Source organism: Eubalaena glacialis, chromosome 10, assembly GCF_028564815.1.
Source record: "Eubalaena glacialis isolate mEubGla1 chromosome 10, mEubGla1.1.hap2.+ XY, whole genome shotgun sequence".
Lineage (NCBI taxonomy): Eukaryota > Metazoa > Chordata > Mammalia > Artiodactyla > Balaenidae > Eubalaena > Eubalaena glacialis.
Genome location: NC_083725.1, coordinates 117,319,419 through 117,346,209, shown reverse-complemented (window position 1 = coordinate 117,346,209; position 26,791 = coordinate 117,319,419). Strand labels below are relative to the sequence as shown.

The 26,791-nt window shown below is 61.2% G+C and overlaps 2 protein-coding genes across 3 annotated transcripts; both read right to left on the bottom strand.

Annotated features, from left to right (window-relative positions):
• Positions 1-1,610: 1,610 nt before the first annotated feature.
• On the bottom strand, positions 1,611-5,745 carry NDUFS8 (NADH:ubiquinone oxidoreductase core subunit S8). 2 transcript variants are annotated; one of them, XM_061203855.1, is made up of 8 exons: positions 5,689-5,726; positions 4,985-5,107; positions 4,673-4,730; positions 4,533-4,583; positions 3,869-3,958; positions 3,602-3,774; positions 1,885-2,013; positions 1,611-1,799 (listed from the first exon to the last, which is right to left on the bottom strand). In XM_061203855.1, the coding sequence occupies exons 3-8, from the start codon at positions 4,728-4,730 to the stop codon at positions 1,668-1,670; spliced, it is 633 nt and encodes a 210-aa protein (XP_061059838.1). In that variant the 5' UTR covers positions 4,985-5,107; positions 5,689-5,726; the 3' UTR covers positions 1,611-1,667. The 2 variants fall into 2 exon arrangements, with proteins under 2 accessions (XP_061059838.1, XP_061059837.1); XM_061203854.1 differs by lacking the exon at positions 4,985-5,107 and having other exon boundaries at positions 5,689-5,745.
• A 1,439-nt stretch (positions 5,746-7,184) lies between these two features.
• Positions 7,185-23,853, bottom strand: ALDH3B1 (aldehyde dehydrogenase 3 family member B1). The gene is made up of 11 exons (XM_061203853.1): positions 23,811-23,853; positions 21,735-21,821; positions 19,681-19,843; positions 16,010-16,120; positions 15,777-15,897; positions 15,361-15,446; positions 14,778-14,859; positions 12,178-12,564; positions 11,308-11,474; positions 9,665-9,764; positions 7,185-7,856 (listed from the first exon to the last, which is right to left on the bottom strand). Exons 3-11 carry the CDS (start codon positions 19,840-19,842, stop codon positions 7,666-7,668), a joined length of 1,407 nt encoding a protein of 468 aa, XP_061059836.1. The 5' UTR covers position 19,843; positions 21,735-21,821; positions 23,811-23,853; the 3' UTR covers positions 7,185-7,665.
• Positions 23,854-26,791: the final 2,938 nt, after the last annotated feature.

The following is a 26,791-nucleotide window of genomic DNA, read 5'->3' as shown; positions in this document are numbered from 1 at the left end:
CATGTTACAAAGTGGCGTTACAGCTGCACTCTGACCCAGCAGTAAGGGAGAGAATCAAGTCAGGAGCTGGATAGACTCATCCATTTTATTCTTCTTTTTTTTTTTTTGGCTGTGCCGCATGGCATGTGCCATCTTAGTTCCCCAACCAGGGATCGAACCCCACAGCCCCTGCACTGGACGTGTGGAGTCTTAACCACTGGACCGCCAGGGAAGTCCCTAGACTCATCCACTTTAAATGAAAGTATTCTATTTACCTGCGTACAGATACAGGCTTCATGTCAAGCATCTAGTGCTGGTTATGTGTGGGAAAAGCGAAATTAGAGGCGATTTAGGATTTTAAAACCTGCCTCTTACAACCGGCCTTGTTTTTGGAGAGCTCCTGCCCCCAGCAGCCAGCAGGACTAGTGGACACTCCCTGGGCTCAAGTCTTCCTTTCTGGTCCTGCACTTCTCACCTCTGTGCCACTTTGTGGGTTCAAAGGGCCCCAAAACCTTGGCCAGTGGTGGGGCCCACACAAGTCCTGGGCCACTTCTGCATCAGGAGATGGCCCAGCCTGGCCTGGTAAGTAGGTCCAGGTGTCAGCAAGGGATCTGAGAAAAGGGGCTCCCTGGTAATGAGCTGGGTAATCTGGGTTTCTTTGCTGCAGGCCTTCTCAGAGCCTTGAATGTGCTATCATGCAGTGCCTGTCCCAGAGGGGAGAGGCACTTGGGGCATTTCCCACACTTACTGGTCCATAGAACACCCTTCCAAGAAGCATCTTGGGAGATCAGTGTTTTGTAAAAAGCACTTTTGGAAATAATGGAGAAAGGGAACTCCGAGATCTCTCAGGCCTGAATTAGTTTTTTCATCAGATGTGTGCTGTGTGATCCTGAGCAAGACACTTCACCCCTCTGAGCCAGTTTCCTCACTGCTGAGAACGAATTGAAATCCTCTCACACCTCTTAGCACCAAGTTAGAGGGGGTTGTTTATGGCTATTCTGCTGCCACTGGGCTTGCGTGTGGCCCCAGAAGGAACCACATCACTTGGCTGAGACTGCAAAGCAGGAAGTCCTGAGCAGCAGAAGCCAAGCCAGCAGCCTAGTCTGGGGAACCTGGGGAGAAAAGGGGATGTGGCTGGAGGAGAGGCAGAGCCAGCTCACAGGCAGCAGGGCCTGTGTCACCCCCTCGTGACTGTCACCACCCCCCCACCCCCCGGGGCAGGCTTTCCCTGCCTCCCAACAAGGATGCCCTGGCCTTTCCAAGTTCCTGCTCTTGATGTATTTCTGCTTGCAGCCTTGGGAGAGGCTCTAGGTCCTTAGGGTCTCAGCTGTGGGTGGCCCTCAGGAGAGGGCAGGCCCCAGCCCCACCCCTTGGGCACACAGGATCATGGGAACAGTGGACCTGGGCCGACCTCCAGCCTGCGGAGCCTTGGGGAATATGCCCAGGAAGATGTGTGGGCCACACGCTGCCGCGGGCCGGGGCCCAGCCACGGGGAGGGCCTGGCAGGTCCCACAGAGTCGCGCAGGAGGGCGACTCTGTCCGAGGACCTGGTCCAATGCAGGAAGCCACAGGCCGTGGTCAGGCCGCGGACGGTCTCGGCCTGGACGGCGGACTGCTGACAGAGGCGGTGGGGAGGTCAGAGCTTTTTTATTGGGCAGAAGGGGACCCTGGGCCAGCCGGCGGGCCGGTCACCGGTAGAGGTAGTCGGCCTGGATGTTGGCGGCGATCTCGGCCTCCCACTTGTCCCCGTTGTTGAGCAGCTTCTCCTTGTTGTAGAGCAGCTCCTCGTGCGTCTCCGTGGAGAACTCGAAGTTGGGGCCCTGCGAGCGGGGGAGCAGGCGCAGCCACGTCAGGCCCCTCCGAGGAGTTTCTGCCCCGGCCTCCCCCGCCGCGGGGCCCGCTCACCTCAACGATGGCGTCCACAGGGCAGGCCTCCTGGCAGAAGCCGCAGTAGATGCATTTGGTCATGTCGATGTCGTAGCGTGTGGTCCGGCGGCTGCCGTCGGCCCGAGGCTCAGCCTCAATGGTGATGGCCTGGGGGGTGGCACAGGGTACTGTCACCTGCCAGCCATGCTGGCCCCAGGCACAGGATCCAGCCCCCGCCACGGCTCATTCCCACTCCTGGGGGACTGGCCCCCCGGGGCCTACAGAGCGGACCCTCTGTCATCCACTCTCGTTCCGCGTGTACCTTTCCTGACCCCTCTCCTAACAGGCCGCCCGGTGCGGCTGTGACGTTGGCCTCTGAGCGCTTGCCCTAGCTGACATTCTCTTGTTTGTTAACTGCCAGCACCTCCTGCCTGAGAACGTGAGTCCCACGAGGAGAGGGCCGTTGCCTGCCTTGTTCACCATAGCACCTGCAGCCCCAAGGGGTCCCACCCCGTAAAAAAAATGCCCCATTACTGTCGGTTGTATGTTGAACAACCTTCCAATTACATCTAGTTATCCCCATTTAATGGATGAGAAAACTGAGGCTCAGAGAGGTTGAGGGGTTTCCCAAAGCCACACAGTAAGTGAGGGGCAGAGCCCAGACTCAAACACAGGTCCTTAACTCTCACTTCCTGGGCGCACACTTGCACCAGCTGGGGGAAGGGGTGGCCTGGGGCCTCCCACAGCTGGGAGGACCTTCAAAGGGATGTGGCAAAGGCCCTCAGATGTCCCCAGGAGTGTAATGCCCACCATTCACAGTGGGACCTTTGGCTAGTAGCCTCATCTCTTTGTGCCTGTTTCCTCATCTATAAAAATGGGGATAATAATTTCTACCTCCTAGAGTTGTTGCAGAGATGAGTCACGAGTTTGGCTCAGTGCCTGGTCCACAGCCGGCACTCACTGTCTGGATGCCACCACTGTTATTATTTTTTCGGGGCTCTCCTACGTGCTCCAGGTCGGTGGCTAGACTGGGGACAGCCAGGCCACAACCCGTGGCCTGCAGGACCTGGGAGTGGTCCAGGAAATGAGGCAGGTCGTGGACAGGAGCCATCCTGAGTCACAGAGATGCGGCCTGGAGCAGCCGCTGGGAGGGGGTGGCTGTGTGGACGCTGAGGGCCCCCGAGCCTGCTGGGCTCCTGCCAGGCACATCCACCAGCCCAAGAGCCCCAGCTGTGTCTTTCTGTTTCTGCACTAACAGGCCGTGGCTCCAGGCAGCCCGTGCGGGACCCTCCGACAGAACCAAATGCCAGGGGCTCAAAGGAGCAGCAACCGCGGGCAGTGAGGGCCTCGGCTGCGGCACGTGTGTCCCGGGGTCCCGTCCTGTGACAGGCAGCGCTCCTGAAACTGCTGCCGCATCCGGGTAAAAGCGGAGACCCTCAGGTGCCGCCTCGTGGCTCGAGGCCTGGGTTTCACGCCCCCGACCAGACCCCCAAGGGCAGGACCCACGTGCATCACGTGGCTTGCTCAGGGCTGGAAGCTTCCCTCCCCTGACTCACTGCCTCTGAGTCGGCTCCCATTCACGGGGCGGGGGGGGGAGTGGCTCAGAGCGGGAAAGGGACTTCCCAGGGACACACACCCGGCAGGGGGGGCAGAGTGCAGGCCCAGGGCTGCCCGCTTCACTCTCTCTGCAGCAGGCTGTGGCCTCCCTCTCCCAGTGGCAGGGGCCGGGGGCGGTCAGGTGGGGTCAGGGGCTCACCTGGGCTGGGCAGACGGCCTCGCAGAGCTTGCAGGCGATGCAGCGCTCCTCCCCGGACGGGTACCGGCGCAGCGCATGCTCGCCGCGGAAGCGCGGGCTCAGTGGGCCCTTCTCGAATGGGTAGTTGATGGTGGCTGGCTCTCGGAACAGGTAGCTCAGGGTCATGCCCAGGCCTGGGGGCGGCACAGGCACGGTGGGAGGGGGCCCTCCTCCCTAACACATCTGTGCCCCCGACCAGCCAGCCTCTCCCCTTCCCCCAGGGCCCACCTCGGATGAGCTCGGTCCACAGCAAGGTCTGAGCTGCCCGGTCGGTCACCGACTTCATGTCCATTGAGGGCTCCCGCATGTTCACATATTCTGCAGGGGAGGCAGAAAGAGAGGCTGTGGCAGGAGGCCTCACACAGGCCCTCCCCAAGGACTCCAGCTCAGGGAGATGAGGCCTGGCCTCCTTCTAGGTGCAACAGCTGGGCCCCCCAGGGCTTTGTTCATTCCCCAAACCTCCCCCGCCTCAGTGAGCACCCTCGAGGCCAGCCTCAGGCCCTGCGCAGTCCTCGCCTGCTTCTCCCTGTGCCTGTGTGGCCACCCAAGCCAGGAGTTGATGGGGGTTGGAAGGGGCTTGGGTGCTGGGGTCCTGATGAAGAGGCACAGCTCCCAGGGCTCACACCTGGCAGCTCCCTCCTTGTCCCACACGGGGAAGGTCTGAGATCACACAGTGTAGCCACGTGGAAGGCCCTCCACCCCCTGCAATGACAGACCCTGCCCCCAAGAATCATATTCAATCTTGATCACCATCCTCTTTTTACAGAGTGGAAACTGAGGCTCCGAGAGGGCGAGCCCCCAGCAAAGCCAGGACCAGAACCCAGGCCTTCTCCCCTGCCTCTGGCAGGACCTTGATCAGAAAGCCTGAGGCTTGAGGCGCCCCGGGACTCACTGTAGGTGGCTGCCACTGTGCTTCTGTGGAGGTTCCGGCCACTGGGATGCCCTGCAAGGAGAGGGGTTACGTTGTGCAGATGCGACCTCATGCTAGGAGGCTGGGCCCCTCACACCCAGGAAAGGCTCCCTTGGTCCTACCTGCACGTGCGGCCTGGGCCAGGGCCCGAAGCAGCATGGGCGTGGTCAGGCAGCGCATCTGTGGGCAAGAAGAGAGTGAGGCATAGGTGGGTCTCAGACAGGCATGGTTCCCCACCCCCACCCCCGGGAACCCGAGCATTGCAGGAGCCTTTACCCTTGACCCCAGTGCCACTGTGTCAGCTTGTCCCTGCTCACCCCCATTCCTGTCAGAGGCACAGACGGGTTTCCTGTTCCCAGGTGCAGCCCCTCCCAGCCTCCAACCTGACCCAGGTTAACACTGCCAACCGCCACCGGCGTTTATTCAGAGCTCACCGTGCCAGGCACTGTGCTAGGGGTCACGCGCACTGTCACTTTGTCCACATGAGGACCTCAGAGGGAGGCACAGATGAGAAGCCACAGCTCAGTCGTGTTAAGTGACTTGCCCAAAGTCACACACTGAGGGGGGTGGGACCAGGATGTGAACCCAGGCCAGACCCCTCCCTTTACACTCCCAGCCCTCCCCTGCTGAACCTTTTAAAGGCTTAAATAACCCTCAAGATCAAATTCCTCTCCCCAGCATCAAGGTCCTTCTGGAACTGTCTCCCAGCCTGCCAAGTGACCTTGGGTTTTCTCACTTGTTAAATGGGCGGTCACGAGAATGGAGGGGGCTCGAAGATGCCAAGGGTTTAGCCCAGAGCCTGGCACTTAGCCGGAGCCCAAAAGTGCCCCTCTCGTGACCTGTGACCTCTAGCGGGACCGTTTCTTTTGACCGCTGACTTAAGTGCCAGGCGCCCAACCCGGCTCCTTCCCCGACCTTCCTCATGACCTCTGACCCGACGGGCGCAGGAGGCGCATATGCGCCCTGAGGGTGCCGGTTTCCCGTCCGCTGCACGCTCAAGGACACAGAGGCCGCGGGTCCTGAGCGGGCCGAGATAAAGCCCGGGCGCGGAGCCGGCGGAGCCAACGGGGGCCGCACACTCGACCCCGATGCCGCGCTGCCCAGGCTGGGCCTTAACAGCTGAGCCCCGAACACCCACCTTGAATCGCTGCCTCTCCTTCCAGGGCCGAGAGTTCTGTCCGTCGAGAGGAGGAGCCTACATTCTGGGATGCTGCCATTGGGCGCGGACTCTTCATGGTGTGGTCTGATTGGCTGGTGGCGCAGCCGAAAGAGGCGGGATCAAAAAATCTTTTCTCCGATTGGCTAGGGGAGCAGGCAGGCGCTTGAAGTGGTGTAGAGCGCCACCGGGTTGGGTGCGAGAAGCTAGTGAGCCGGGACTCCCGAGCTCTTGGAGGCGGGACATCCGAGGCGTGGTTTAAGGTTGCGGCTCCTGTCGGACCCGGCGCCCTGCGCCGGAGGACACCTGCTCGGCCTCGGCGGGGCGTGTGTGATAACGGTGATGAGAATCGTAGCCTGTGCTGATTCCGCGCGGGAGCCATGCCTACTCTATGCTAAACCTTCATCCTGGCGTCTTCATTTAATCCTCCCGGCAGCCCTGTGGGGAGGAACGATTATTCTCGCTTTATAGATGGGGAAACTGAGGCACGGACTTGTGTAGTAACTTGGCCCAAGCCTTAGATTTGCGAAGTGCGGCCGCCTGAACCACTCCTGGATCTGTATGACCCGGTAGCCCCGTCCCTCAACAGCCCCCAAACCCGTGTTTCCTCCCAGTGAATTGTGTGGCAGAGGGACCCCGGAGGCTGCGGGCACTGAGAAAGCCCCTGAGGCCGCCTGTGTGTTGGGGGGAGTGGAAGGTGGTCAGGGAGGGCTTCCTAGAGGAGGTGATATCCAAGCAGAGCGCAAGGAGTCGTCGAGCAGAACCAGAAGGGCCAGAGAGCATGCCCAGCTTCTGTGCGGAGGTCCACCAGAGAAGGAGGACACATCCAGTGTGTTAGAAGAGGACAAGGATGGGTTGGGGGGGGGGGCGTGCACAGGGCTGTGCGGAGCCTCCCAAGGATTGTTATGGGTCCAGACTTGTGAGCCAGGGGAACCACTGAAGGGGTTCAGGCTGAGGGCTAGTATGGTCCAGTGGGCTTTGGGAAGATCTCTGAGGGGAAGGGCTGGGCCCCGGGGGAAGAGGGTAGGTGATGGATGGCCCGGGGCCCAGCGATTAGTGTGTGGATTGGGGAAGTCTGCGGTATTTTATAGAATCATCAAGAATTGCTCAAAGATGGGACTTGGGAGGTGAGAAGGGAGTGTCTAGCAGGAGGCCCGGGAGTTTGGCTTTGTGGCTGAGTGGATGGGGGATCACTCCATGGCATGGGGGCCCAGGAGGATGAGCAGGACAGGGAAGAGGATGAGTCCAGTGTGGGACATGGTGAGGGGAAGGTGCCCAGGGCCAACCACCTGGGGGACAGGAGCTAGTTCAGAGCTCCTAAGAGGCCCGAGGTGAAGGGAAGGGATATCCTACCGTGGGCATCTCATCAACCTGACCTGGAGGGAGAGGTGCGGAGAGAGTAGAGGGAAGCAGCCTCCCCCCTCCCAAATGAGGAGACAGGACGCCTGGAGCCTGGAGTTGGCAATTAAGCTCCAAAATTTAATCCTCACGGTGATCTCAGGAGGTGTTAATCACCTCCTCTGTGCAACAGATAGGGAACCAGGCTCAGAGAGGGCAGGGACGACCCAGGTCACAGCAGGCCCGCAATGTGTTATGGACCAGATGCCAGGACCCCTTCTGCACCCTCCACAGAAAGGGGGGTCCTGAGAGGTGCCCACATCTGCCCTCGTCTCCCGGAACACAGGTGGCCAGCGTGGGAGCAGGAGGGCAGGTTACTGCACTGTTTCCCATGCTCCCAAACCTTGGCCCATCCTGGCTGGGGGGCAGCTGAGGGCCTGAAAAGAGAAGCCTCAGGAGGGAGGAGGGCAAGCACTGGTCTGGGCCGTGGCCCCGGCAGGTGTTTTCCTCCTGTGTCGTGGACCCCAGGTCGTGTCTCCACCAGCCTCAGGTGGCCACAGCAGCGGAGGACGCGTAGACATGAGCTGGGAGGGATGCTCGGAGCCCCGTGCGTGGGGTGGCTCAGAGCAGGGCGCAGCTGCAGCTGCGGGTCTCCACGGCCATGAGCAGCACACTCAGGTTGCGTGGAGTGTGGGGCGGGTAGCGGAGAGCGTAGACCTTCTCCAGCCCAGGGCGGCGCAGCAGGCAGGAGCGGTGGTGGGAGAAGGTGTCGAAGGAGAACTTGCCGTGGTAGCTGCCCATCCCACTGGCGCCTGTACAGTGACAGGGAACACAGCAATCAGGCCCCCAGTGGCCAGCCGAGGAGCGTCAGACAGACCTGGGCTCTGCCAGTCACACAGTATGACCTGAGTGGGCTACTTCACCCCCCGAGCCTTGGTTTCCCCAGCTGTAAAGTGGGCTAATCATGAGATGCTGTGGGTAAAGGGCTTAGCCCTGAGCCTGGCCCCAGCACCCACTCAAATAAATATTGGGGACACCAGGTGCTGGGGCACGATGGGTAGACAGTGGCCAAGAGTGGATTCTGGGGGGTGGGGGATGTATTGGGAATTTGGGATTAACAGATACACACTACTCTATATAAAATAGATAAACAAGGACCTACTGTATAGCACAGGGAACTATATTCAATATCTTGTAATAACCTATAATGGAAAAGAATCTGAAAACAAGAGCGTGTATATACATATAACTGAATCACTGCTGTACACCTGAAACTAACACAACATTGTAAATCAACATTTTCAATTAGAAAAAAAAGAGGGAAAGTAAAAAAAAAAAAAGTGGATTCCAGGGCAGCTGCCCAGGGTTGAATCTCAGCTCTGAAGTAGCCATGTCACCTTAAGCAAGTGACTTCGCCTTGGTCTCCTCTGTGACATGGGGTGACAGTGGCACCCACCTCCTAGTGTTGCGGGGATTGGGCAAGTGTTCAGACCCATAGATACAGTAAGTGCTGTGTTGTTATGAGTCGCAATGTCCAGGTAGGGAGGCAGTCAAGGACCCGGCAGTGGGAAGTCCAGGGGACCCAGCCTGGTGGAATCAGGGGTAATCCGGGAGGGCTTCCTTGAGTGGGTGAGGCCTGAGGGATGTGGAGTTGACCAGATAAAGTGGGTGTGTGGGGCAAGAGGGTCCCAGGCTCGGGGACAACTCAGGGAGCCTTGGAGGTGGCTGACCATGGTGTGTTGGGACTTGGGCAGAGCTCTGTGTGTCTGGGGCAGCAACCAGGGAAGCGGGGAAGGAGGCGGGAGCAGGACTCCATGGCCAGACCAGGAAGGGCGGCCTCAGGAAGCTGAGTCAGAGCCCTGGCTCCGTCTGAGGGCCTGGGCGCCGTGGAAGGCTTTGTCAGGGAAGCAGCAGGACCAGATTCCCCCGCAGACAGACCCCCACGCTTCCCTGAGGAGGGGGTGCTGGGGAAAGGGGTTCCAGAACCGGGGACAGCAGCGGTGCGCAGCCCTGGACCTCCACCACCACAGCCTCGATCTCAGCCTGCCGTGTGCTCCTGTGACACCAGCCGCTCCCCAGGGAGGGTCCAGGCCCACCAGGGCAGCCCGCCAGGACCTGCTGGTCATTGACTCTAGTGCCAGCTGTGGGCAGGTGGCGGGACCGCAAGTCTCTGGCCCTCTCGTCCCCTGAGGAGGAGGTGGGCTCAGACAGGGGAAGTGGTGGCCTCACATCACACAGCCGTCAGGCTTGCTGGGACCAGCCTCAGAGGCCAGGACTTCACAGCGGTACTGGGGGCTGCTGAGGCTTGGTGGAGGGGGAGCCGGCAGGAGCCCCTGCCTCCTGTGTGACGTGCCGAGCATGGGACAGAGGGGACACAGGAGGGGTTAAAAGAGCGGCATGTAGCCTCACTGTGGAGTAAAGAGAACACCCAAGGCCGCCCTGCGTGTGCTAAGCCCTAGCAATCACAGTGATGTTTAAAAAAAACCTAAACTGTGTAGCTGTGGGTCCACCTACATATGTACGTGCAGAGACAGGTATGGAAGGTTCCGCCTCAGACTCTGCAGAGGGGAGCAGGGTGAGAGATGACGGTAAGAGATGGCATGGCTCTGCCGGCACGTACCCACTCCTCCGAAAGGCAGGCTGGCGACAGTCATGTGCATGAAGCCGTCGTTCCCACAGAAGCCCCCACTGCTGGTCTGGGCCAGTACCCGCTTGACCACCTGGGAGAGAAGCAGCTATGAGGCTGGTGGCGGAGCTGCCGGGGCCGCGGGGGCTCTGTCCGGCCCCCTCAGGGCCCTGGGACCCACTGCAGGGTCTGAGGCCACCGTGAGGGCTGAAGGGGGTGGCTGTGGAGCAGCCTGCCACCCATCCCCAACTGGAGACGTGTTTCTTGAGTATCCCTTGCTTGTGGTCCATGCAGGTGACTGTGGACACAGACTCAGGCCTGATGGGGAGGCGGGAAACCCAACATCCTCCTGGGGACGTGGAGGGTGCAGGGTGAGGGGCGGGCAGTCAGGGAGGCGTTCCCGGGAGGGATGTGAGGTGCCTGCTGAGTCTCAAGGTGGGGCAGAGATGAGTAGGAGGGCACCCCAGGCAGAGTGAAGGGCAGGTGGGGAGGCCAGGGGTGGGGTGGGGCAGGGACGCAGCGGGGGGCCTGTGTGCAGCACAGGGAGGACATTGAGATTTGGGTTTTGGAAACATGAACTTGATCCTTGCTTGACTTAATGAAGGCCCTTCCTCTTCAGTCTGTAGGTGTATTTGAAGAATGAGGGCGGTGGGGTGGGGTAGTGGGGGGACTTCCCTGGTGGCACAGTGGTTAAGAATCCGCCTGCCAATGCAGGGGACACGGGTTCGAGCCCTGGTCCGGGAAGATCCCACATGCTGCGGAGCAACTAAGCCCGTGAAGCCACAACTACTGAAGCCCTGCGCGCCTAGAGCCCGTGAGCCACAACTACTGAAGCCCGCGCGCCTAGAGCCCGTGCTCCGCAACAAGAGAAGCCACGGCAATGAGAAGCCTGTGCACTGCAATGAAGAGTAGCCCCCGCTCGCCGCAACTAGAGAAAAGCCCACGCGCAGGAACGAACACCCAGTGCAGCCAAAAATAAATAAATAAATTTATAAAAAAGAAGAAGAAGGGGGGGAAAAATTAGTAGACACTAAACAGTAGTTGCACGAAAACTTGGCTATAGTTAGTTGCAACGTGTGACCCTCAGGTAACAGCTAGGTCGGGGCTTGCCTGCTGGTGGGTGGAGTGGACCCCCATCCGCCGACTCAGAAACCCCACTGAGAGAAATCCCAGGGAGGGGCAGGGGACCAGGGCTCACTCTTGGGCCTGCATGTCCTGGTCATTCATCCTCCCCAAGTCGTGCCATCCCATGTCGTGTGTGCCTTCCATGAGCCAGGCAGAGAAAGGGGACACTGCCGCCACCAGACCATGATGCAGAAGAATGGAGGTGGGGCTGACCTAGAGGGGACACTGGACCCTAGAGAAGACCCTGGGGAGCCGCCCACTAAAGGCCCAGGAGAATGTGGCCTAGACTGGAGGACAGGGGGAGGCCCTGCTGCCCTGAGGAGAAAGGAGAGGGACAGAGCCAAGAAAGCACCACCGTCCCAGAGCTCCTATGACTGTCCCCGAGGGACCAGGACGCCCTCCCCTCCTGCCAGGCGCCTTGGTCCACTCTGGTCCTGGAGCCACCTCACCCTCTGCTGGCCTCACTCCACCCTCCACTGCTACCACCTGCCCCCACCTCTGCCCAGCCCCACCTGGTTGCTGTTGGAGAAGGTGTACAGGGCCAGGGGCTTCTCCCGACGGTTGATGAAGTCGATGGCCTCGTCCAGGCTCCTCACGTTCACGATGGGCAGGATGGGCCCGAAGATCTCCTCCTGCATCACCGGCTCCGTCTCCTGCACGTCCACCAGCACCGTGGGAGCTGCCCGGGCACAGGGCACGGCTCAGCCCCAGGGGTGGGGCCTCGGGCAGGCAGGGCCCAGGGACCCAGGGCTCCGGGCTCAGGGACCTTCTGGGGAAGGTGATCTCCCCACAGCCCCCGGGAAGTGACCTTGAGGGGCTCCCCAGCCTGGCCGGGGCCCGTGGGGCCCAGAGAGCCCCTCAGCCTTGGTCTTACAGTCAGAGGGTGACCGGACCTGAGGTCCCAGGTCCCAGCCTGTTGGGGAGCAGCGCCACCCTCTGAGCCGTTCGGCCCAGGAGACTGGGGCTGCTCTGTTCACAGCATAGCGGATGCTCAGGACGGGCTGTTGAAGTTCAGAACCAGGGACCGTGGGCTCATAGGAGCTGGGGTCGTGGCCCCCTGGAGCAGCAGAGCTTGGAGCTGAAGTTTGGAGCCTGAGCCCTAGAACTCTGGGGTCTGAGCTTGGAGAATCCAGAGCCTGGGCCAGAGTGCCGAGTCGTGGGGTCACAGGCTCAGACACGGCAACGCGGAACACTAGTGTCACAGAATCGTGGCACCAGAGCCGTGGACCAGGCTGGGCTCTAGCAGTGGGGTCGGGGAGCCTCAGGGCCCCAGGTTACAGGCTGGGCCCAGACTCGGGGCCCAGCTGTGGCCCCCAGCGTGGAGGGGCCATAGCTGGGGTGGGCTGGGAGTGGGGCACAGTGGCAGGGAGGGCGGGACTCACCGATGTAGCGATCGCTTTCATCACTCTGGCCCCCGATGGCCACTCGGCCACAGCTCAGCAGGCCCCGGAGCCGCTGGAAATTCTTCTCACTGATGATGCGGCCCAGGTCTGGGGAGCTCTGGGGGTCTTCGCCATAGAAACGGGTGATGGCACTCTGCAGGGCGGGCAGCAGTCGAGCCTGCATTTCGGGGCTGCACAGGATATAGTCGGGGGCCACGCAGGTCTGGCCAGAGTTGAAATAGCGGAAGAAGGCCACGCGGTTGGCCACGGTCTGGGGGTCGCAGTTGTCGTCCACGTAGCAGGGGTTCTTGCCCCCCAGCTCCAGCGTGACAGGTGTCAGGTGCTTGGCGGCAGCAGCCATGACGATCTTGCCGACTCGGGGGCTCCCTGGGGTGGAAGGAACCAGAGTGGCTCTCGGTCACTTGGACCAGGCGGGATGGCCTCAGCCCAGGGCTGGGACCCCTCAAGGGGGCTCACTCCCTGCCCTGCGGCTCCCTGGAGAGGCAGTAGAGCGGAGGGCGGGGCGGGGGTGGGGGGTGGGGGGGCGAGAGTCGCCCTCACCTGGCTTTTCCTTGTCAGTTGCTGCTGCACTGGGACCTTTCTCAGGTCGTCCCCCCTCCCCTTCCTCCCACCCTCCCCCACCAGCCCCACACAGTGGAAGGTCCCCCGAGGAGCTCTGCCCACAGCTGCAAGCCAGGCCCGTCTCCCTCTCCTGACCTGCCCAGGTAGACACCCAGGAGCCCCCGTCTCCCTGCTTCTGATCCCAGCTGGGCCTGCAGGCGACTCTTTCTAGCCTGCCGCCCGAAGTCCCTCCCCACTCTCCACTCTCCTCTGAAAGTGACTCCTATGGCCCGGCTCCAGCTCTAGCTGGTCCACATTTGGGTCTCCCCTCCCTGATCTAATCTGGCAGCCGTGGCGCCCTCCACACCCACCGTCTGCCCCCCCTTCCCCTACGTCCCCACCTCTCCTCTGGGCTGGTGTCCTGGGTCTCACTGTCCCCTCCTCCACTCAGCCACCCCCAAACGCTCCTGACAGCGCCCCCAGGCCTCGAGACACTCTCGCCCATGCCTGGCCCAGGGTCCCACGCTGCCATTTCTGTCGTGATGACCCTGGCCTTTCTCGCCAGCCACCACGGCCCGAGGGAGCCCAGAACCCAGTCACCCCTCTGGTCTCACTTCCTCCTGCTTCCCTGCCCTCGTTCCCTCCCATCCAGGCCCCCGTGTCCGCTGAGCCTGCCCCGGGGCCTCCCCTTACCACGGCTCCTTCCTTAGGTCTTCCTATCTTTGTTCAAACACCTCCTTGTCTGTCAGGCCGTCCTGACCACGCCCACAACTGAATTCCCCACCTCCACCCTGATCACCTTTGCACGGGCTCCAGGACAATGTAGGAGGCTTTGCCTTCCTAGCCCTGCTTTATCCCAAGGCCTCGCGGTGCCCATCTGTGCTCTCAGTAAACATCCACTGAGTGAGTGAGTGGATGCTGCCCAGGCCACGTGCTGTGACAAAGGCTTTCATTCATTCATTTGTCCTTAAGACAGGCCTGTGACTTGGGGATGGCCCCTATCATACCAATAAGGAAACTGAGGCCTGGAGAAGTGAGGAGATTACGGCGGAGTAGCTTCTGGCGGTCCATCGGCCTCTGCACAGACTGCCTCGGGGACCTGGTGTAGAAGCTGGCCTCCGGGGGTCTGCCTGCCTTGCCTCTGCACCCTCGGTCCTGGGGGGCCGGGGCCCAGAGTCCACTGAGCTTCGGGGTGTGATGGTGGAGGGTGGTCAGGGCCCCCCACCCGGCTTCCTCCTCCTGGTGCCCCCACCCCCTGGGAATCTGTAGGAACAGCTGAGGACCCTGGCCCCTCTGCTCCCACGGTCGCCCTCCCTGTCCGTTAAGGTGGCGGCTGGCAGGCCTTGTCCTGGGCTCGTGGCAGGGTCTGGGGAGGAGAAAGGCAGAGACTGCACGTCCCCTGCTCTGATGGGGACAAGGTGTGCAGCACAGGAGGCGGGTCTGCTCCTCCCTCCCCCAGGGCCTCGTCTTGTCTGTATCCTCCGCCCTTCCATCTCTTCTGGAACCTCCGTCCTGGTCACTGGAAGCTAGGTGGTGTCTGGACCACATGGGCACATGTCAGGGTGATGGCAGGTGACCTCTGGGAGCAAAATACAGCCTGCCCCAATCCTGGCTAGTGCAGTGGGCACTGCATCTTTTTGTCACCCGAGCCCCAAAACCCTCATCTGTCCAGCCCTCCAGAAGGGCCGTGGGCTCCTGAATGAGTGCCTGGCACAGCGGGAGCTCAGCCAGGGCAGATGCTGTGATGTGTGAGATTGTGAGTGGTGGAGAGGCCTGTTTCCGGGATGGGGCCCATCCCTCCCAAGGGTCCCCAGGGGTCCTGGGCTGCTCCCCAGCCTGCTCAGGGAGCGCGGAGCAAGCTCGTCCTGGGCCCGAGAGCACCACCCAGCACTTGCCCCAGTCTGCATCGTCCCTGGCTGGCTATCTGCTTCTGTCCCTTGCAGCCTCTCTCAGAGTTGGGGATGAGACCCCTAAGGGTGGGGCTGGGCTCAAGCCTCTCACCTCTCCCATCCTGCACAGCCCCCAAACTGGCGCCTCACCTGTGAAGAAGATGTAGTCGAACTTGTGCTCCAGTAGCTGCCCGGTCTCCTGGGGCCCGCCCAGCACCACGGCAAAGCAGCTCTGCAAGGCAGACGGGCGGAGGGCTCCCTCTGGGACGCCAGCCTGAGAGCCCAGAGGGCACCTGCCTGCCTGCCTGCCTGGGACGGCTCCCCCCTTGCCTGGCCTGACCCACAGGTGCCAGGGCTCCAGGTGGGCTGGGTCGGGGGGAGCGGGGAGCTCCCCAGGGGCACTGGGCACAGGCAGTCCCAGCCCAACAGGTATAAGGTTGGGGCCTGGCGGGTTTGGGGTTGGGACTGAGGCCGGGGCTGGGCCAGCAGGGCTGACCAGAGACAGACAGAGACCCCCAGGAGACAGGCCCCACCCCTCTGTTTCACTCAGAGGGAAACAGGCTGAGAGGGGCGGTGACCTGGCCAAGGCCATACAACCCAGAGGAGGCAGGACTGAGGCTGGAACTCACGTCCTGTCTGAGGAGCCACGCCAAGGGTTGCCCGGCCCAGCGGGGCCTGCTTAGCCCTGCTCAGCGCCAGCGTAGCTGCTTGGTCTGTACCTGGCCCTGCTCACCTGGTCCAGGTATCGGGGCAGCACCTCGGCCAGGACCTTCTCAGTGCTCTTGCTGATCTCCGAGGGCTTCAGCAGCACGCAGTTCCCTGAGGGGCGGGGCAGGGCGGGGAGAGCGGGGTGGGGCAGGGCGGGGCGGGGAGAGGAGAGGGCCAGTTGTAGCCACACCCCGTCTCCATTCAGTCCTCACACCTGCAGGGCAGGTGCTGGCCTCACTCCACCTTCAGGTGAAGAATATGGCTCAGAGAGGTGCCGTGCCGGCCCCAAGGCCACACAGCCTGGGGATGGTGGGCCAGATGGGAACCAGGCCTTCTTAGCCACCTGGTGCCAGCTCCCCCCTCCTCCCTGGCTCTGTGGGCGGCTGTGAGGCTGGGGGGATGGGCGGGGGGTAGGGGGAGAAGGTGGTGGTTCCCTCTCACCTGCTGCGAGGGCGCCCACCAGGGGCTCTAGGCTCAGGTTCAGAGGATAGTTCCAGGGGGCGATGATGAGCACCAGGCCGAAGGGCTCCTTCCGGATGAAGGCCGAGTCCAGCTGTGTGGCCTGGGCCAGGGCCAGAGTGATGGTGAACGGTGAGGTGCCAAGACCCCAGCCCCTCAGCACCACCTGCCACCCAGAGAGGCTGCCTGCGGCCCTGACCCCCAGGGTCACTCACCAGGTTCTTGGGCACTTTCTCATCCTTCATCCAGGCCCGCAGGTTCCTAAGGGCCAAGTTAATCTCGTTCTGGCTGATGCTGATTTCAGACACCTCTGACTCGAAGGCTGACTGCAGGAGAGGGGGAGGGGCAGGGGCAGGGCTTGGGGCAGGGCTTGGGCCAGGGTACCCAGGATCCGCAGGTGGCCGGAGCCCTGGGGTGGGCAAAGCCTCCCCAGGCAAGGCCTGTCTTATCCACTCATTCATTCATTCATTCATTCACTCCATGTTCACTGAATGGTTACAGTGTGTGGGTGCCGTTCCTGTGCTGGGGATGCAGCGGTGACTGAAACAGACAGAAAACCTGCCCCACGGAGCTGACATTGTAGGGGGGACGGTCGACGTGATGATGAGAACACTGACTACTCCATTAGGACGTGACAAGCGCAATGGGAGGATGAAACAGGATAAGAGGGATAGAGACGGCTGGAGTGTGTGTGCGTGTGTGTGAGTGCATGTGCGCATGTATGTGTGTGTGTGTTTCTTTGCTCTATTTTATATAAGATGGTCAGTGCCAGCCTCTGGGATGGGGTGACATTTGAGCAGTGAGGAAAGGGAGGGAAGGAGCCCATGGATACCTGGAGGCAGAATATTCCAGGCAGATGGTATGTCCTGTGCAAAGGCCCTGGGGCAGGTTCAGGCTTGCTATGTTCCTGATTAGCAGGGAGAAGAGTGGGTGAGGTGATGAGGCCAGGCAGCTGGGGTGAGGACTGTTGAGCAGAGCAGGGACAGGATCTAACTTAAGTTTGAACAGGACTGTCTGTGTGGCCCTCTGTGGCCTGCTGTGTGGATGTCAGTCTGCAGGGGACACTGGGAACAGGTGTCTCTGGGTCACTGGGGACTGGTCACTGGGGACAGGTGTCTCTGCCATCAGTTCCCACAGCCCAGGGGCCAGGGCAGATTTCAAGGGCAGGAGTCGGAAAAAGGAGAAAATCAATAGGGCTTTTGTCCTGATCTCTGCCGGCTGGCATGCCTGCCCCACCCCCACGAGGGAGGAGGGACCCAGCCTGTGGGCTGCAGGCAGCTGGAGGCCCATGGCCTAGGACACAAGAGCCAGGCTGTCCTGATGCCTGAGACTCAGCCATTATGGTGCAAGTTCCTTCCTGTCAGAGGAGAGGGCGATGGGCCCAGGAGCGCCAGAGCTGAGCCTTGGGGGGTGGGGGAGGGTGCAGGGACCTTGGAGGGAGAAGCCACGCCCACCAGCGCTTCTAGGAGCTGAGCCTGCTTCAGGCATGCCTTCTACTATGTCTGTGTCCACAGCCCACACTCCTGCCCAGCGAGGTCTCCTGTGACCTGAGTGAGGTTTGGGCCTGTTTAAGGGATGATCTGGACCCTGCTGAATGCCAGGAGCTTGGAAGAGTAGGCTGTTTTGAGCCAGGGTTCTGTGCCCTTAGGCAAGAACAGGCCCTCTCTGAGTCTCCTCTGGGGGTGAATGGGTGTGACCACCTCTACCTGGAAGGGCTGTCGGGGGTTAAATGGGAGGATTTGTGCAGGTCAGACAGGGCAGATGCTGCCTGCTGGGAGGGTGGGGGACAGGGCTGGCCGAACCCAGAGGGAGGGACCAGACCAGAGGCAGGGACCAGATTGGATTTTCTGGGCTTCTGCTCTCTTTGTGGGGCACGGGCTCCTGGAGCCTTGAGGGTTGCAGGCAGGAGGTGAAATCTGAGCCGTAGGGAGAACAGGGACCAGTTAGACCATCGGGTCAGGTCTCACGGAGGCGGCCAGGCCAGGCCAGCTGGTGGGCAGGGCAGAGGCTCAGTGGGGTGTCAGTCCCCAGGGAGCCCGACATGCCAGGGTAGGGGGTGTGAGCCCCCTCTGTCCTGGACCAGGTCCAGTGAATGGACACTCCCCACAGGGAGGCAAAGCCAGGCTCCTTGGGTGCCAGAGAGCCAAGGAGAGTATGACCCGGTGCCCTGGTTTCATAAATGGGATAGCAGATGATTCCAGAAATGGCTGACGAGGGAGCCCGGGTCTCACCTGGCTACAGTCCTGGAGCGTGGTGATAAATAGAAGGTTTGAGGACCCTGAGAAAGGGAGTAGGCGTCACCAGGAGGCCACGTCCTCAGGACAAGTCCTTGTGGCCAGCTTTTGCTGGCCCCGTGAACGGGGGTGCCCTGATCCATGACCCCAGATGCCACAAGATACTAGTCTCGAAGTCCGTGACTGCTCTGGACACCTGGCTGGGTGCCTGCAAATCAGGTAGGGCCCAAGGAGGCTGCAGAGGGCCTCCCAGGCCTGCCAGTGCCGGCATCTCTTTCATGACCTGGGTGGAGCCAGTAGGCCCACCGGAAGGGCAGGGGAGGCAGGAGGGCAGAAAGGGATGACCCCAGGGTTCTGCTCGTGGGCTCAGGAGGTCTGGGGAGAAGATGAGCTCAGCGCTCAGCATGAGCCAGTGTGGGACTGCTGCAGCCCCCTGGGGACAAGTGGTGACCACAGGGGCTGGCCGGCAGCCAATATGCACCGTGGGCCTGTCCTGGGTGTTAAGTATCAAAACAGCACCTTACCAGCTGGTAAAGAGTCACAGCCTTGGAGAGTTACAGGTGGTGAGGGGCCAGTGGAGTGGGGCGTCAGGGGTGAGCTTGGACACCGTGGCCTTTGTGGCAAGCTCAAGGGACATTTTGTCCAGAGAAGAAGCCCCTGGACAGTTGTCCTAGGGTAGCGGCAGCCACACGGGTGGGGCCTGCTAGCTGAGATGGTGGAAGGCTGCCTACAAGGAAGTGTATTTCTTGAGGTCCTGCTGTGGCTGCTGCTGGAGATGGGAGGGGCCGAGCCCCCAGGCCTCCAGGGTTTGGACAGAGGCCATGATGCCCACAGTACCTAGTGAAGCAGAAGTCCTCCACATGCGGCCCTAGCGGTGTGACCCAGCTCCCTGGACCTCATCTCTTGCATACCTCTGCCTCTTCCACTCCCCTTCAGCCACTCTGGCCTCCTTGCTGCTCCTCAAGCACAAACACACCAAGTACCTCCTGCCTCAGGGCCTTTGCACAGGCTGTGCCCGCTGCTGTTCCCCCCCTTGTCCACGTGGATCCTTCCCCCTCCTCCTTCAAATGCCACTGTCTCAGAGAAACCTTCCCCGACCCCCACATACAAAACAGCACCCTGACCCTGGCCTTCTCTCACCCCCTTCACACTGGGAGTGTCTCTCCATGGCATTCATTACCACCCAACATGCTGTGTATTTATTTACTGTCTAGGTGTGTCTCTCCCCAGGAGGCCAGCTCCCTGGACACAGGGACTTTGTTTTATTTGTTGTATCCCCAGAGCCTACAACAGTACCTGGCCCATAGTAAGTGTTCAATAAATAGTAGTGGAGTGGGGGAATTCCCCGGCGGTCCAGTGGTTAGGACTCCGCACTTTCACTACCGAGGGCGCGGGTTCAATCCCTGGTCGGGGAACTAACATCCCGCAAGCTGCACCGCGCGACCAAAAAAAAGAAAAAAATAGTAGTGGAGTGAATGAAGAAATGAACAAATGGGTGAATGCAGAAGAGCGGGTTACGGCACAGGAAAGGAGGTGGGGTTTGACGGCTTTTAGTTCCCCTTCATGGAGGATGCAGCTGTCCCCATCTCCCCTGTCTCAACCTCCCCGCCCCTGCCCTCCTCCTCCCACCCCTGCCCCTCCCCCCAACCCACCTTGTGCAGGTCCTGCGCCAGCGCCTCCTGCAGAAGCTGCTTGTTCTCTTGCAGGAAGCGGCTCAGGCCCTTCAGCTGGGCAGCCCGGAACTCGGCCGGCCGCGTGCGCCCCGAGCCGAAGGCCTCCCGCAGCCGCTGCAGCGTGTCCGCGAAGGGGTCCATCCTGCCGGGCGGGGCAGCGTGGGCCGGGGCGCCCCACCTCCAGGCGCCCTCCGCCGCCCCTGCCTGCACCCGCGTGGGCCCACAGGTGCCCCCATGGGGACTCACACGTAAGCCCAGGGACCAGGGCTGCCCCACCTACACACACACACACACAAACACACACGCAAGGGGCACACTTGGACACCCACTGACAGAGCTACAGACCACACCTCTTAACCAGTGGGCAGGAGGGCTCTGGACCCCAAGGCAGTCACGGGACTGGGTGTGGGCTTGGGGGCAGCTACTCCGTGGCCCCTAAGAGTGAGCAGGGAGCCAGGGGGGTCACGCTTCTTCCTGCCACACGGAAATTAGCCCTAAGCCATGGCCCCCATCCTACTCCGGTGGCCCTCCTGGAGACGGGTAGCCCTTACCCCAGCAGGCCTGAGTGGAGTAAGCAGGGGGAGTTTGGTAACTAGAGGGAGAGTCCAGCAACCACCACTTTGGGACATTCCCAACACGGAATGCTCTGTTCCCACTGTCCCCAGCCTGGGGGCCCTGCCCAGGGTGGCCAGGCTGGCTGGTGGTGGCTCAGAGGGCTGGGTGACAGGACTCCTCTCCCTGTGCCCCAGCTCCACAGCAAGACGGGGAAAGAAGAACCCCGCCTCCCAGAGGCCCTGCTGCCCATCCCAGCCCCATCGGCCACAGTGTTGGAGAAGCAGGGAATGTTGAGGGGTGAGGGGGCAGTCATGCCTCCATGCTGTCATCAGCCAGGGCTGGCAGGCAGGGTAGGGGCTCTGACATTCCCCCGGGCGCCCGCCTGCTTACTTGAAGCTCATCAGAGGACCTCTCTGATGCACTCAGTCCTCGGCCTGGTGCCAAGGACCAGTGGGGACCCTTTCCTCCTTCTCTCTCTGACTCACTTCCCTTCTGGTCTCTGCTTGGTTGATGCTTCCTTCAGGCAGCCCACCATGATCACTCCCTTACACATTCTCACAGTGGGCCCTTGGCTCTGCTCCCCACCGCACTGTGTCATACCTTGTGATAAATACCTGGTTTCCTTCTGTCCACCTCCCTGCCCCGCCTCCCCATCCCTCTCTTTCCCCTCCCACTGGACTGGGCAGCAGGACCCCTCTTTGCCTACTTAACTTATCATTTGGGTCTTTGTGCCCCAATCTCCTCATCTGTTAAGGTCACCCTTCCACCTACCACCTGATGGGTGTTTATCAAGGATGAGACCATGCTGGCCAGTTCTAAGCCCAGGACAGGGCGTCAGTGCCCTCAGGGTTGCCAGCTATTGTTAAGTGACTACTGCCACCATGGCCTTAAGTTTTCTGGAGGACTCCATGACCCCAAGGGCTGAGCTGTTCCAGCCAACAGGATGGCCTGGCCTGATGGGCACTCTGTGCTGAGAGCCTGGCTGGAGCCCTACGCTGTCCCCATAGGCATGAAGGGGGCCAAACTGGCCCCACAGGTCTCCTACTCCGATCAGGAGAAATGGGGCAGTTGTCTCGGGCACAGGGCGGGCACCACATCCCCCAGAGAGGGTGACTGTAGCAGAAGAGGGACCTCATCAGAGCCCCTCTCACTCCAGGCTTGTCCCCAGCTCCAACCCTCCTCCAGGGAGGAAGGCATACTGGCCAGAGACCCAAGAGCCAAGAGACTTGCTGACCCCTAAAGCCGCCACCTGAGCTCAAACCCTGACCCTGCCTCTCTGGCTGTGTGACCTTGGGCAAGTCACTCATCTTCTCCCTGCCTCAGTTTCCATGCCTGTAAAAAGGGGGTGCTACCGTTCCACCACATGAAGCACCGGCCATTGTGTGCATGGTAAGAGCTTAATAACGGTCAGCTGTGGTTATTGTTACCAAGTATTCAACAAATATTTATCCCTCTTCCTTCCCCCCATCCTCTCTCACCTTCAGACTTCTGCTGATGGATGCTGAGGGCAAGCCACACCCGCACCTCTCCCGCCTCCGCAAGGTTCTTTGCCCTCTCCTGAGAGTCTGCAGAACCCACAAAAATGCAAGGCACGTCACTTGAATAGTGCATCTCCCAGTAAGGTGTGGGGTGGGGAGCTCTGCGGGGGTGGAGGTCTGGTTGGAACATTCCAGCAGCCTCTCCTGGCAACACGGAGGCCAGCTCACACCATATTGCAGTTTGGTCAGGACCGAGGCCCCGAGGGGTGACTGCTGCAGGGCAGGGAACTGGACTCAACCCAGGTAAGCAGATGTGCAAGGCTGCCTTGGGCCTGGGGGGACCCTGGGCCTGTGAGCCCACAAGGGAGCTGAGCAGCCACTGTGGACACACAAATGAGGGGGTTCCTTCATCGGGTGGTCTGGGGGCCCTGAGCCCACCTCCCTGGGAGTTGCTAAGTCACTTGATGCGACAAGGGATGGGCCTGGTTCCCCGGGCCCCAGGGCCAGCCACCTTCCCTCAAGGCCATGAGCCTGGGGATTCTATAATAATAATAATAATGACAGTGACTAGGCACTGACTGTGCCAGGCACTGTGCCAGCGTGGGTGCCTGATGTGAGTGCAGCATGGCTTTTGGATGGCACCCCTGTAGGAAGCTGAGGCCCAGGTCATGTGGCATCGAGGGGGGTGACAAAAGGGGCGGGCACTCAGGTCTGCTGCCTCCAAATCATCATCAAGAAACAGCTGCTGCCCGAGCCCCGTCCCTGGGCCCTGGCTGGTCCTGCCGATGAGCTACCTCCCAGCCCCCACCTCTGCCCACCCTCTCATCCTTTCTGCCTCGGTTTCCCTGTCTATACCACAGGCCTTCTAAGAGCACCCTCTGTATGACGTGTCGGGGGCCTGAGACCTGGGTCCAAATCCCAGCAACTCTGTTTATCAGCTACGAGACCTTGGGCAGGTGGCTTGGCCTCTCTGTGGCTCACTTTTCCCATCTGTGCAGTGGGGATGGTGTCTTGTAGGTACCCCATAGTGCTGTGAAGTGCTTGGTGCAGGGCCGAGCCCCGTGAGTGCTCAGTGAGGATGGCTCTGAACGATGGTTATTCAGACTGCAAAGGACAGCTGTGCTGGGGGGGTCTCGGGGAGGAGACCCTGGGGTGGGAACCCGAGGAGACCTTGGCCCAGTGTGGGCACCAGGGAGGCAAGGACATCAACTTGAGACCCAGGTGGGGGCAGGGATGCGGGGCTGGCAAGAGTGACAGAGGTGAACATGGTGATCTGAGGGCCCAGGGGACCCCCATCAGCCGTCAGAAGGTGGACGGCACGGGGCTGCCTTGAAGGCTCTGCAGGTCCCAGTACCCTAGAGTCTCCAATCTGATTTCCCCTCCCTGCCCCGTGTAGCCTTAACCTGGATTTTTACAAGGTCTCCCAAACTCTGGGGAGCAACCCCCTCCCTTCCATGGTGGGTGTGGGGAGCTGGGGACCAACCCTTGGCCGTGGGCCAAGCCAACCCCCGCCCCGCCGCACAGAGAGGCTGTGCCACCGGCTGCCTGATGCTGGCGAAGTCTCTCCTTCCTGGACCCTGGCAGAGTCCGTTCCCAAGAACACGATCGCTCAGAACCGCTCGCTGCGTAGCCCACCCCAGCAGTGGGCATGCGTGGCAGTTGCCCAGGAAATGTGTTGCCAAATGGATGCTTGACCACCCCCCCAGGGACAGGGGTGCATTCCTTCCTGGGGCGGCCGGTCCAGAGCTGGGACTCTTGGCTCCCTTGGTAACTCCAGGGAGAGGAGGGGCGTCAGTCCAGCTCAGACAAAATAAGGGTGCTGCCTGGCCTCGGGGACTCTTGGCCCTCTCTCTTTGCTCTCCTAGGCTGGGGCAAAGGGAACTCCCTTCCTCCTTCCCCTTTCTCCTCAGGCGAGCAGAGAAGCCCCGAGAAGACAAAGCTAGTCCCTGTGCGTGGCCGTGAGTGGCCAGGCTTGCCAGGACTGATGGCAACCCAGAGTCCCCAAGCCAACCTGCCAGCGGGTCCCTGGCCCCGACTGCTCGCTGCTATATCCCCAGCCTCTGCAGAACACCGTACCTGAGGCCCTGCCAAGCTGCCCTTCCTCCTGGTCGGCCCTGCTCTACCCAGCTGCCCTTCCGTTACGAAATGTCCACGGCTGGGCCAGCCCCTGGGGCGGGGCTGCCCTGGCCTCGTGCCTGACTTTGACTCTGGGCTGGCTGGAGGCTGCAGGCTGAGATTTCCCCATCACTTCCCTCAGGGGCCTCTAGATCCTTTCCTGGACCACAGAGAAGGAACCAGGGTGCAGAGAGGGCCAGCACCAGGCCAGGGCCACACAGCAGGTCTCCAGGGAGCTCTGAGCTGAGGGGTCCATCTCGACCCCTGATGGGAAGGATGGAGGATGAGCCCAGGGTAGTGGACCCAGGAATTACGGTGTGGGGTGCGGGCTGTGGCCTGGAGTAGCAGGGAAAGCCCTGCTCCCCACAACCCGCCCCCCCCCCCCCGCCAGCCACTCTGAGCCTCAGTTTCCCATCTGCAAAATGAAGAGGTCAGATCCAAAGACAGCTGGAGTCCAGAAATACAATCCCAGGGCCCAGGCCCGCTGCAGGCTTCGTCCCTGCCCTCTGCGCGTCTGTGTCCAACCACACCACCTCATCCAGCACCCTGCTCAGAGCACCTGCCACCCCCGCAACCTGACATTTTACAATGAGGAAATGGAAGTCCAGAGAGAGGGCACAGGGCAGGAGTGGCAGGCTGGGACCCACATGAGAAGGTTGTTGCTCCAGAGCGGGGCTGGGTCCACCCCCTGCTGTCCCCTCCTACCTCCCGGGAAAGAGCGCCCCCCTCTGCTCTCTAGGTGAGCCGTCATGATATAAGTGTCGCCATGAGGTTCCTGTGTCCCTGCCCCTCTGCCTCACCCCGCCCCCACCCCGGGCACACCTGTCAGAGCCAGCACAAAGGGGGATGATCCCCTGGCAGGTGCTGGTGTCAGACAGGCAGGCGATTAGGTTACGGGTAGGGGGACAGGAACATCCTTTGTGCTATCGCCCCATCCCTGTCGCCCTGGGCCCGCTGCTGTCCTTCCACCTTGGTGCCGTAGGTCTTGCCTGGGATCCTGGCCCAGGGCCTCTGGGCCGACTGGGCACCTGGGAGATGCTCCTCACTGCCCCCGCCCTCCCCGCTGCCCCTGCCTACCTGGGAGGGCAGGAGAGGTCTCCCGGCCCACACCTGCTCTGGTAGCCCCTGGAGGCTTCAGCCGTTTGGGACTGGGGTAAGGGGCTTCAGGGGCCCCATCCTCTGCGTGGGATGGAGCCCCCAGCCGCTGCCTGTCACGTGGCTCAGCATGTGACAGCCCTGCCCTGCTGTCTGGAGCTGAGCCAGGCAGCGGTCAGCCAGGAACCAGGTCCAGAGAGGGGCAGCCACTGATCTAAGGCCACACGGCAAATCAGGGACCCACCTGGGGAGGTACTGGTGGGTGGGAGGGGTATTGCAGGATCCTGAGGGGCCCCTCCCTGACCGGGGATCCCTCCTGCAGGGGTTACCCCGAACTTGTCATGAATTCAGCCTGGGAAGTCCCCAAAGAGGCCTGTCCTCCTGACACAGGGGTCCTAACCTGGCCTGGCAGTGAAGCTCGCCAGTCTGAGGGGGCACTGCCCCTTGGGGAGGAACAGGGACCGGCCCTCTCCCCTCTCTGGTTTGGATGCCTCTTGTTGATCCTCAGAGCTGCAGGAGCAGGACGTCCCTGGTGGTCCAGTGGTTAAGAATCTGCCTTCCAATGCAGGGGACGAGGGTTCGATCCCCAGTCGTAGAACTAAGATCCCACATGCCGTGGGGCAACCAAGCCCACGCGCCACAACTAGAGAGAAGCCCGTGCACCGCAAAGAAGAGCTCGTGTGCTGCAACCAAGAACCGACGCAGACAAATTAATTAATTAAAAAAAAAAAAGCAGCTCCAAGGGCTCCGTGGTACCTAAAAGTGACATCCTTGTCACAGGGAGCTCGGGATAAATGGGGGATGTTGCGTGGGGTACCACTAGGAGCCACTCTTAGAACCAGCTCCAGCGGGTGGCAGGCTCTGCCGAGGTCCCAGGTCAGCCGGTGGGGCGGGTGTTGGGGGGAGCACAGAGGTTGGAGGGGACGCATCTGCCCAGCCAGGCCCTGCTCTTCTGCAACTCCTCTGGGTTTTAGTTTGGAGAACGGGATGAAAAGACCCTCATGAGTGTCATTGTTGGCCTCCCTTTCCGGGCAGAGGTTGGGGAGGATGAGCTGGTCATGGGCTAAGGCATCATTCATTCATTCATTCATTCATCATTCCCTCCCTCACCTGGTGAGCCTGGCTCACAGAGCCTCAGACCTGCCCAAGAGCACCTCACCACGTCGCTTGCTGACAGATTCAAACCTGGCTCCGCAGCCCACCTGCTGGGTGACCTCGAGCAAGTTAGGCCCCTCTCTGGGCCTCTGTTTCCTCCCCCCAAAATGGGATTGATTCAACCTGCCTCACAGGGCTGCAGTGAGGGCGAAATCAGAGCACATCTAGAATGCACCTGGTATACAGTAGGTGCTCAATAGGTGCGCAGGCTTTTCTGTCCCTTTCCCCACCTTCCTAAGGGAGTGGCCACCCCAGGCCTTGTCCTGGGGCCCTGCCCCCGCCTCCTTCCCCCTCCCAGCCTTGAAGGCAGGACCACCTGGCTCCCCCCAGCAGCCACCCACAGAGGCCAGTGTGACCCTGGGGTGCAGTCAGAGGCCACTGGGGTGCAGTGCCTGGACACAGTTGGCACTCATCCATGTGCTCACTTAGCAAAGCTTTACTAAGCACCTACTGTGTGCTAAGCCTTGCGCCAAGCACTTGACACAAATTCTCGTATAATTCTCAGATGTTATGGTCTGAGCTTTACAGCTGAAACAACAGGCTCAGAGAGGGACAGTGGCCGGGCTGGGGCCACACAGGAGAGGGACAGATGGGGATTCTAACCCAGGCAGCCGCAAGTCCCCAGCCCGCAGCGTCTCTAGGGTGCCCCAAATTCTTGCTTAGGAGCTGGGTGGGGGTTACCCCCACTCCCA